The 12212-nt window shown below is 39.1% G+C and overlaps 1 protein-coding gene across 2 annotated transcripts in view; it reads left to right on the top strand.

Moving 5' to 3' along the window:
- The window catches only part of LOC126161874 (2-phosphoxylose phosphatase 1), a 129254-nt gene that overhangs the window by 108308 nt on the left and 8734 nt on the right, over positions 1 to 12212 (top strand). For both annotated transcript variants that reach the window (XM_049918002.1, XM_049918003.1), the window contains exon 6: positions 8131 to 8382. In XM_049918002.1, coding sequence (XP_049773959.1) covers positions 8131 to 8382 — 252 coding nt within the window. The remainder of the gene's footprint in view (positions 1 to 8130; positions 8383 to 12212) is intronic.

The following is a 12212-nucleotide window of genomic DNA, read 5'->3' as shown; positions in this document are numbered from 1 at the left end:
TGGATGAAGATCCCAACCAGATCTACAGCAAAGACAATGGACTTCAGTATGGTGTTGATGAATGACAGAGGCAAATGTGTAATGTCTGTACTCCATTGGAATAACTACAAAAGCTGTCTGACTCCATGTCAGGGGAGCCTAATTTGAAACTGGCAGAAGGCTATAAAATGCTTTTGGGTACAGTGAACCTATTGTCTAAACAGCCTATAACATTGATTGTGTGAATGAGACATCAAGAAATGCTAAGGCATCCCTTGGAAGTGATGTGCAGTTCCCACTGTCTCTAGGATCTGGGGGAATAGCATGAAAGTTGCTATCAGAAATGTGAGGATTTTAAATGGTAAGACAGAAGAACTGATTGAGTACATGGAGAAGAAAGACATAGCAATGATCGGAGTGAGTTAGACAGAATGGGAGACTATAAGTAAGAAATAATTGAGGAAAGGGTATAGAGTATATTGGAGTAAAGGAAAAATGGCAACAAATGTATTTGGTTTCATACTGGGAGAAGATTTAGTTCAATACATAGAAAAAAGCTGACCAGGCTAGTGACAGAATAAGTGAAGTTAGACTTCTACTAGAGAATGGAGCAAAAGAATTTATACAGATCTATGCTCCTCAATCAGGAGAGGTAAATGAATACCTGGAAGAGAACTGGAAATCAGTACAGAAGACAGAGGAGATAGGAGATATAAATGCACATGTGGGAACCAAGAGTCAAGGGAAGGAGGAAAGACTTGGCCTCTTTAAATGCGGTAACAAGAATTCATAAGGAAATTTGTTAATAGAACTTTTCCAGAAGAAATATATTAATTGATGGAAACACATGGTTTAGAAAAGAAGAACTCAAAAATATAGCAAGTTATGGATGGTGAGAGAAAAAGACCATGACAATGATCTTTTTCTGGTGGAGAAGGAGGAATGTAGACAGCTGGAAGACATGATAGCAATGCCAAGTGATGAAGAGCAAAGTAAGATGGAAAACTCACAAAGTTAAAAGAAAAACACATGGAAGTTGAAAGAGAAGAAAAAGTTCCAATAAGATTTGAAGAAAAGAATTACCAAAACAAAATGATTAGTATAGAAAAGGCATGGATGTGTTTTAGAAATGGTTTTGTAAATTGTGCAGCAAACACCTGTGGAAGATTGCCAAGAAGAAAGAGAGGAAAGGACACCTCTTGGTGGAAAAATGGGTAAAGGAAGCAGTTAAAGAGAATCAAATGGCTTGGAGGAAGTGGATAGGCAGTAAAAGTACTGAAAAAGAGCAAAAATATAAAGAAGACAAATGTGCATAAAATATGGCACAAGAAGGGAAGAAGAAGAACTGAGAAAGTTTCACTGAAACTTTACAAAAGGCTATTAAGGGAAGTAAAAATGTTTTGTATATATTGATAAATAACAGATTAAAAATCAGAGAAGACACAAAACTTGTTAAATCAGAGGCAGGACAGATGTTGAGGCAGATCTGCTAAAAAGATAGGAAGAATACTCCACAAAATTCCTGAATATTGAATACAGTGAGCTGGTAGACAAGGAGGAAGAAGAAGACATGCTGGAAGAAGAAGAACAAGAAATGGGGATATCTGTGTTAGAATATAGGAAGCCATATTGAGGATGAGTGTAAAGCAGCAGGAGTGGATGAGGTGATCATAGATATGATAACAGCTGCAGGGTCAGTATAGCTGAATACTGTGCGGACTATTTAGAGTAATTTGTAAGAAGAAAAAAGAAATACCAGAAGAATGAAAAAATGTCCTCACATTTTAGAAAGGTGAAAAGGAAAAAAGTAATAACTATAGTGGGATTGCCCTATTGCATGTGCAGCTAAGATTTTTCAGGGAGTATCAGAAGGAGGACTGAAGAAGAAACTAGAAGAATAATGGAAGAAGAACAGTATGGGACCAGAAAAGAGAGTTCAGTGTTTTACCTGATCTTTACATTAAGACATTTAATAGAGGAAAGAAGAGATTTTGGAAAAGGCCTAGTTATGACAGTTATTGATATTGAAGAAGCCTATGACAATGTGCCAAGACAGCTGGTCTGGGAAACATTAAAAGATAAATAAGTTAGTAAAGTGGAAGTGGGAATGATAAGAGCTACACAAAAATGTGTTAATACAGTAAAGACCAGTATGTGAGAAACAAAAGGGGTTAATGTTGAAGGGGGTTTATAACAAGGAAGTCTGCTCTCTCTATATTATTCATCATAGTCATTGTCAAAATGAGAGATGTAACAAAAGCCTCATTGTCTGCAGACAACAAAGTGATACGGGATGATGATGAAATGAAAGTACAAAGGCAAGTAGATGTATGAAACCAAGAGATAGAAAAATTTGAAGTGAGAGTAAATACAGAGAAAAGCAAAACAGTAATTATGACAAGGGGAAATAGGAAGGAAGGGGAAAGATAAAACTGTATGGAATAATTCTGGATGTGGTCAAAATTTTCAAGTAGTTAGAAAGTTTGCATTCAGTGTGTACACCTGAGGGCCTCATTCATCATGTTGAAGTGGCTATTCGGGCAGTCACTGAAGGAACAGGGTGCAACCAGCTGCAGATTGTGGTGCATGTTGGAACAAATATCTGAGCTCCAAGGTCAATCTTGGGTCATTTTAGTGACTGGCAGAGAAGGTTGAGAAGGTCAGCCTTGCACATGGAAATTTCAATGAAGCTCACAATCTGCAGCATTGTCCCCAGAACTGATTGTGACCCTTTGGTTCCGAGTTGAGTGGAAGGACTGAACCAGACACTGTTGCAAGCTAGGCTGCAACTTCCTGGACTTGTGCCATAGAGCTGAGAAATATAGGGTCCCTCTAAATGGTCAGGTGTGCACTACACATCAGGGGCTGTTACGCAGGTAGCTGAATGTGTGTGGAGTGCATACAAGGTTTTTTTTTTTTTTAGATTAGGTGACTCTCCATTCAATCCAGATAATGACAGCTATAGGAAACCTAGAAGTATCAGTGTAAGATCAGAAAGAAGTACCTCCCACAGGTAAATAAAATCCTACTGGTGTTAACTGGTGTTACTGAAGCATTCGCAACAAATCCCAGAGTTTGAAAGCAGTAAAGCTCACATACTACTAGATACAGAAAGCAGGTTGAAACCTGAAATCAATACCCATGATATTTTTGGGGAAAATTTAAGCTTGTATAGGAAGGGTAGGCAAATGGAAAATGGAGGTGGTGTATTTGCCGCAGTAAACAAGAAACTCAAATTCACTGAGGTAGAATTTGAAACTGCATGTGAGATTGTTTGGGCAAGACTCAGTAACTGAAGTTGGCATAAAATGATTATTGGATCCTTCTGTCACCCACCAGACTCATCTCCTGATGTAATTAAAAACTTTAGAGAAAATCCCAGTTCACTTGTAACTAAGTTCCCAAATCATAAAGTACTCATCGGTGGAGACTTCAGTCATCCAACAATCAGTTAGGAAAATTACAATTTTTGTAGTGTTGGGTGTTATAAGACATCCTGTGAAGTATTACTTAACATTTTCTCTGAAAACTACTATATCAGATGGTTAGGAACCCCACTCATGATGGAAATATATTGGATCTAATGGTAACATACACATGTGCCCTCTTTGAGAGTGTCTATATCAAAACTGGTATCAGCGACCATGATGCGGCTGCGATGACAATGATTACCAAAGTACAAAGGACAACGACAACAAGCAGTATATCAGTATCTATCTCCAGTAAATTAGATAAAAGAATCACTAGTGTCATATCTGACCGAGGAACTTGAAACATTCAACAAAGGGCAGGAGCATGTAGAGAAACTATGGCTCAAATTTAAAAGAATAATTTAGCTTGAACTGGATAGAGATTTATCCAGTAGAACAGTTCTAATGGAAGGGAGCCTCTATGGTATACAGTCAGTGTAAAGAAACTTCTAAAGAAACAGAGATTACTGATCCATAGGTGTAAAACAAAGAATAGTGCTATAGATAGGGAGAGATACTGAATGAAATGTGTTTGACTATCAAGAGAGTAATGCAAGAATCCTTTGATACTACTGTAGCAGAATAACGCCAAATGACCTTTCACAAAGCATAAGGAAATTCTGGTCATATGTACAGGTATACGTCCAGTCCCTAGTGAATAAGACAGGAACTGAAATTGAGGATAGCAAATGAAAAGCTGAAATGCTTAACTCCATTTTCAAAAGTCCCTTTACACAGGAAAACCCGAGACTAGCCCCAATTTATTCCTCATACCACTGAAAAGATGAGTAAGATAAGTATTACTGTCAGTGGTGTTGAGAAACTGCTGAAATAGTTAAAACTGAACAAAGCTCCAGGACCCAATAGAATCCCTATCAGATTCTATACTGAATTTTACCTCTTCTAACTATAATCCGTCATGGATCCCTTGCACAAAAAGCCATGCCCAGTTTTTGGAAAAAAGCACAAGCCACACCCATCCATAAGAATGGTAGTAGAAAGTGATCTGCAAAACTGTCGTCCAATATCCTTGATATTGATTTGTTGTAGAATCTTGGAACGTATTCTGAGCTCAAACTTAATGAGGCATCTCAAACAGAATCACTTCCTCCATGCCAATGAGCATTTTTTCCAAAAGCATTGATCATGCAAAACCCAGCTTGCACTTTTCTCACTTGACATACTGACTTAGTGTTTCCTGTACTGTCAGTTTGTGCTATTAGCCACCAAGTCATTTTGTAATTGTTTTGAGAGTGAGGACATTTATGTTTGCATTTATGAGGAGTGTAATTGCTGAGTATTATGTAGTTTCCTTTTTATTTTTGTCACAGTAATCATAACACAAAACTGCATTCATGAATACTGCATATTCGAAACTAAATGTGCAAATGAAGTCATTTTGTAAATTAGAATATTTGAAACAAACAACTGATCCACTAAGAATCTACTATGTAGGAATCAACATGGATTCCAGAAACAGCGATTGTGTGAGACCCAACTCGCTTTATTTGTTCATGAGACCCAGAAAATATTAGATACAGGCTCCCAGGTAGATGCTATTTTTCTTGACTTCCGGAAGGCGTTCGATACAGTTCCGCACTGTCGCCTGATAAACAAAGTAAGAGCCTACGGAATATCAGACCAGCTGTGTGGCTGGATTGAAGAGTTTTTAGCAAACAGAACACAGCATGTTGTTATCAATGGAGAGACGTCTACAGACGTTAAAGTAACCTCTGGTGTGCCACAGGGGAGTGTTATGGGACCATTGCTTTTCACAATATATATAAATGACCTAGTAGATAGTGTCGGAAGTTCCATGCGGCTTTTCGCGGATGATGCTGTAGTATACAGAGAAGTTGCAGCATTAGAAAATTGTAGCGAAATGCAGGAAGATCTCCAGTGGATAGGCACTTGGTGCAGGGAGTGGCAACTGACCCTTAACATAGACAAATATAATGTATTGCGAATACATAGAAAGAAGGACCCTTTATTGTATGATTATATGATAGCGGAACAAACACTGGTAGCAGTTACTTCTGTAAAATATCTGGGAGTATGCGTGCGGAACGATTTGAAGTGGAATGATCATATAAAATTAATTGTTGGTAAGGCGGGTACCAGGTTGAGATTCATTGGGAGAGTCCTTAGAAAATGTAGTCCATCAACAAAGGAGGTGGCTTACAAAACACTCGTTCGATCTATACTTGAGTATTGCTCATCAGTGTGGGATCCGTACCAGATCGGGTTGACGGAGGAGATAGAGAAGATCCAAAGAAGAGCGGCGCGTTTCGTCACAGGGTTATTTGGTAACCGTGATAGCATTACGGAGATGTTTAACAAACTCAAGTGGCAGACTCTGCAAGAGAGGCGCTCTGCATCGCGGTGTAGCTTGCTCGCCAGGTTTCGAGAGAGTGCGTTTCTGGATGAGGTATCGAATATATTGCTTCCCCCTACTTATACCTCCCGAGGAGATCACGAATGTAAAATTAGAGAGATTAGAGCACGCACAGAGGCCTTCAGACAGTCGTTCTTCCCGCGAACCATACGCGACTGGAACAGGAAAGGGAGGTAATGACAGTGGCACGTAAAGTGCCCTCCGCCACACACCGTTGGGTGGCTTGCGGAGTATAAATGTAGATGTAGATGTAGATGTTTTAGGGAGGTGTATAAAGTAGTGTGTCAGCTATTGGCATTTAATGAATTTGTGCCCAAACAACTACATCATTGCATATTTGACTGGTTGGGTGGCTTTGAGCATAATGTGATTATCCGCAAGTTGATAGTTCCAGATTTGCTTTATGTAACATGAAGTTTTTCTCCATTTATATCAAATTAAATGAACGTTAAGCAAATGATGCTTCCTAACTAAATAAAAGTAAACTGTTTCTTAAATGATACTCTTTGCACTTTATACTATCTACAAAAAGTTTTAGATAACACACTTTGGTATTTTTTGAGCAGGATATATAAATTTTGTACAGAAAAAATTATACTAAAATTTTGCAGATTGACACTAAACTGAATTTTTGAGATTGTGATGTCTTTTCCTAGTGAATGTCACAGACTTTATTGTCCAAGACTGCAGTATTGATGTGTGGTTACTGAAATGGTGGAGAGGCAAAATACATTAAGTGTCTGCCTGCTATAACCAAGTATAAATTAATTTCTGGCTGAGTGCTAAAACTAAATGTTGAATATTATTTTGTCTTTATTTTATATATTAGCAACTACTATCTAATATAATACAGGATGGCAGAAGGTTGTTCAGCATCAATGCCTTGACTGTGTGGCCTCCCTATTGTATTCATCTATTGGACCCAAGAATCCTCAGGCTGATACTTCATTTATGCTGCATGGTGAGGTGGTGTGTTGTCATGACAGAGTAAGATGCCACACAGACCTGATTTTTCCCATTTCTTTTTTAGGCATTTAAAATAACTGGACAAGTAATCTTTTGAGTACTTATCTGAAGTATTTCTTTTGCCTTCGTGCTAGGAGTTAGAAGGTGCAGTATCCAATGACTACAGATTTTTTTAACACAAAGATTCTCATATCTCATGGAGGAAATTATAAACTGATAATGATATGATCCCAAGAATGCCATACAGTTAATTGAGCTCCAGTGGGGATCTTGAAAGTTTAAATAATGTTGAACCTGTTGAATCAATGGGGAGGACTGAAAATCACCAAAAGTCTGTTGCAAACATTCCAAACAATGATTTTCATGTAGTCCCACCTTTAGAAAAAATCATTGTAACATTTTTACTACAGAAATTTTCTCATTTCAACTCCATCTTTGTGTCAGTTTAACTGCCTCATGTAGCAACACAAATGAAAGAGTAGCAGCTCATCCAGTTGGACAAGCAAGCTGAAACTTGTCAGACTTAGTATCAATGGACATTAGTATTGTGTTTTTTTGGAAATGGAACAAACAATAGCAATTCAGAAGTCTCAAAATTTACAGTGACTCTTGTACTGAACTGAACTGCAAAGAAGAAACAGAGTATAAGTGTACAGTGACACTTGTGAGAAAAATTAAATAAAGCAATTTAATTACTGAATCATAAAGACACTGTACTGGAAACAACCTTTGCATCTTGTGATACAAGGTTGTTTTGAGTATGCTGCCACAAGTTTTGCTGGGAAGCCCTTACACATCCTCCATATGGGCATGGTCTCTCCCCATGGGGTTTCCAAATTTTTGGAGCTCTAAAGAAAGACTTTCATGTCCATCAATTTGCCTCAGATAAAGAGATGCACACTTGGGTACAATCATGGATCATGGTCTGTAGGCAACTGCAAGCATTTTTCCATGAAGGTAATGACCATCTTGTCTCTGTGTTAATGGTTATGGTGATTAGTTTTGAAATAATAAAGAGTTTACTTGCTTTTTTCCATCTGTCTTGTTTTTATTTGACTGCCCCTTATATTTATGGACCATAGCTTATCATAAGTTTAGGGCCATTATACTCATATATGCATAATTTCTACTACACATATTGGTCAGTAGCATAAAATTAACATTTTATAAACAGAACTGCTTCAAACAGAAATAACATGTAACTGGATGGGGCCAAATAAAAATATATTGCCACCTACAACATTTTTGCATCAAAGAATTCAAATGATGTTGCTAAATAAAATATAAAAAACCTAAATTGTTGCATTTGCAAACCATCAGGTTACAGGACTGGCCGCATACCTAGCATGGGAGTGCCGTCAGCAGTCACATTCTCCTCCTATCCGTCGCTCATCCTTACTTCGCGCCTATGGCTTGGTGCGTGCTGTTGTAGCACAGCTTGTGCGTGTTGTGTCAGAGAGGCGGCCACGTGTGGCAGTCTTCTCAGGACATGATCGAACACTTGAATACTTAGCAGGGGCATTAGGCCTAGAATGGCCTCAACCACGCTATGGTGCTCGCTTTGTTATAGAGGTAAGTTTGAAACTCAATTTCAAAGATAATCATATTATGTTTTTAATGTAAGCAAGAACCATCCAGCATTTCATTGCCAGTGTAATTGAAAGTTACATTATATGTTGTTTTTAAATAATATTTTAATTTTAAATTGGTTGTATGTTGTAATTTCATACTCAGAGAAATCCAGTAGTTTTAGGAGGGATGGCTCCGCATCCTTTGTGGTAATTGTTAGACATGGTAATTACCACTTATAACTGTCAATATTTCTATACACTGCCTGACTGAAAGAGTGGAGCACCCAGAAAATATCTTCGGATGTTGGTGCAACATCGTGCATGTATGGGTATGTGGGTATGGGTATGCAAATAATTAGGCTTGCAGTTCTCTGTAATAGTTTAGAATAGCCACCAAAGTGCATTAGTGTTGTTAGACTTTAATATCGTTTGCAGGCTTGGTAGGGCATATGGTGTGAACAGCATCAGATATTGAGTGATCACTGAAGGATGCAGAGATGTCATGTCCTCTTGTAAGACAAACTATCAGGACCTAAGAGAAGTTGAAAGGGGCTTCACTGTTGGTCTCCATTTGTCTGGCAAATCACATCTTGCTGTATCCAGATTTTTGGGGCATTCAGATGTGACAGTGATCCAATGTTGGTCTGCATAGGAACATGAGGTCAGTTATACTTGTCGTCAAGGTTCGAGTTGATCAAATCTGACCATCACAATGGAGGGTCACCTTACTGTCCACCAAGTGCATCATAATCCTTTCACATCTGCACTTGCAATCTGAAACCAAGTAATAGACTCCATACATCACTCTGTGTCATTCTACACCATTGATGGGAGACTAGAAGCATCCAGAATTGGAAATTACTGTCCCTTGCTTGGGGTGTTGTAACAGCACAATGCAAGGCTGTGTTTGGAGTGGTGCTATGACAAATATCATGGTCTACTGATGAATAGCATCACATTGCATTCAGTGATGAAACATGGCTCTGCAGTACAGTGGATGTCCATCATTGGTGAGTGACACAGTGGTGTTACTCCTGGCATCACGATGTGGGAAGCCATCGGGTATGACATCGGGTCGTGGCTGGCAGTGTTGAGGGAACTCTGATGGCACAATGATATGTCATGGACATCCTGCATCCTCATGTGTTACCTGTCATGCAACAGTATTATTGTGCTATTTTTCAACAAGACAATACTCATCCATACATGGCACATGTCTCTAAGAACTGTCTATGTGATGTTGAGATCCTCCTGTGACTAGCTGGATCCCCATACCTGTCCTCCATAGAACTTGTGCTGCACCAGCTCAGATGTCAACTCTATGCCAGTGCCAGTACCCAGAATATCAAGGACAAATTAGAAGAACTGAGAACCAGTTTGCCTCAGGAGACACCCTTCCCAACTGAATCGGTGCATACATCCAGGCCAGAAGAGGGGTGTCAGACTGATAAGTGGGCTCAAAAATGGGCTCATACAGCCAAGTTCTTTGTAAAAAATACATCTAAAAAGAAAGATGATGAGACTTACCAAACAAAAGCGCTGGCAGGTCGATAGACACACAAACAAACACACAAAATTCTAGCTTTCGCAACCAACGGTTGCCTCGTCAGGAAAGAGGGAAGGAGAGGGAAAGACGAAAGGATTTGGGTTTTAAGGGAGAGGGTAAGGAGTCATTCCGATCCCAGGAGCGGAAAGACTTACCTTAGGGGGAAAAAAGGACAGGTATACACTCGCACACACACAAGTTCTTTGTAAAGTTTACTCAATATTGTAAGCACTGAAATAACATCATTTATCCTCTCAAACCATGAAATTTTCTTTCATTCACTCCTCATTTTCTAGGTCTTCACTTTTTTGTCAGGAGAGTAAATTGCATTTACAATTCAATGCAACTGACACTTTTTGGCAGACGTCATAAATGCAATGTGCGCATATCTGCACTCATGATGCTTGAAAATGACAAATCTTCAAAACTGCAGCCACAATAAATAAACATTGCAACATCCGTAAGTGGTAGTTACCATTTTAATTGCGTGGAAGAATTCTTTGAGTGTGAGTTTAGAAGAAGAATAAACGTCTTGCAATTTTTTTGTACATGTTTACAGTAGTTGTGTTTCTTACCTTTAAGATGTATTGTGTGGAGTTCTGATGTTGTTCATTCCAAAGATGCCAGCTCTGTAACCAATAGTATGTAGTACTTTCTTTTTCTACTATTGCAGAATTTAATTTATAGGTCTTCACAATACATATAAGTGACATTGAAGACAGAATTAGTTTCTTCCCTTCCAAAAGTCCAGTGTTTGGGCATACTGCTCTGGCACATGATAAAGCTTCAGTTCTCTCCTAAAATGCTCAGTGGGGATTCAGACCGTGGCACTACACAGACCTGTTCAGCAAATCCATATGATTTTCTTCAAACCATACTACGTTTCTAAATTTATGAGCAAGACAATTTTTACCAAAAAGGTCAAATTACAAATTGTTGACAGTGTGCAATGCATACAATTGTGTAATTTGTTTTCATAAAGCCATACAGTGAATATGTATCAGTGTGTAATAAATGTATGCTGCAGTTAGATGGGCCTTGGCTCCAAAATAGTTAGAGATAAATAAATTCAATGTAATTGTGGCCAACAGCAGTGTTTCTTTATTGTTAATCAACATGTGGGATATGGAGGTCATTGTGGCAAGCCTTGTTGGTGGAAGTATATGACAGCTGGCACAGTCCCTCCACTGGCTATTTTTCAGAACCATGACAGTGGAGCCTTTGTCAGCAAGCAGGATTACAAGGTTGAGACCTGTTTTCAGGTGGTGGATTGCTGCTTTTTCTGCAAATATGATGTTGGTTTCTTGCTGGGGGATTTGGGGGATGATCGTGAGGCAATATTGAAGGTTAGGAAAATCATAAAGTTAACCAGGGATGCTTTGGGAGCAGTGGGGATGGATCACATCTATATGGAGGAATTGATTTTGGACTGTGTTGATTTTGTATTTAGTCTGACTGGTAGGTGTAGAGGTGAAAAAGTGTTTTCACTATAGGAACTGGGGGAGGATAGAAGGACTTTAGCAAGAGCAGCATGAATGAGCTTGGGAGTGGGGCAAAAGGTAAAGCCTTTGGAAAGAACTGACATTTCTGTGGAACTGAGGCTTTTAAGGACTGCAATCCACCACCTAAAAATTGATCCGATCCTTATAATCCTACCTCCAGTCAAAGGCTCCACCATTGTGGTTATGAAGCACAGAGTTTATGTGGTGGAAGGCCTCTGACAGTTGTCAGATACTTCCACCTACATACCCTACCATAGCAACCCCATACATCTGTCCCACAATCTCTCCCCTGAGTCTAACTATCCTACACCACTCTACTCACTAACTTTTACATGTTCTTTGAAATTCATAAATACAACCACTCAGGACCCCGCATTGTGACTGCTTCTGTGCCCCTACAGAGAGAATCTTTGCCTTTGTGGGCTAACACCTTCACCCTGTCACATGTAACCTACCCTCATTTATAAAGATGACAATCCTTTCCTCCACCAACTCTCCACACTCCCTGTTTCTTCACCACCCAGCACAGTCCTCATCACTGTCGATGCCACCTTCCTTTACACTGACATTCCCAGAGCCCATGGCCCTTCTGCTATTGAACATTCAATTTCCCATTGCCTGACAGACTCCAAACCTGTAAATTTATTTCTGGTCACTATGAACAACTATATCCTCTCTCACAATTACTTCTTCTTTGAAGGCATCACTTGCAAGAAAATCCGTGATACAGCAATGGGCACCCACATTGCACCATTCTATGCAAACCTTTTCACGGACAATCTA

This window comes from Schistocerca cancellata, chromosome 2 (genome assembly GCF_023864275.1).
Source record: "Schistocerca cancellata isolate TAMUIC-IGC-003103 chromosome 2, iqSchCanc2.1, whole genome shotgun sequence".
NCBI lineage: Eukaryota > Metazoa > Arthropoda > Insecta > Orthoptera > Acrididae > Schistocerca > Schistocerca cancellata.
Note: the sequence above shows the minus strand (reverse complement) of the source record. Positions and strands in the feature narration are given on the sequence as shown.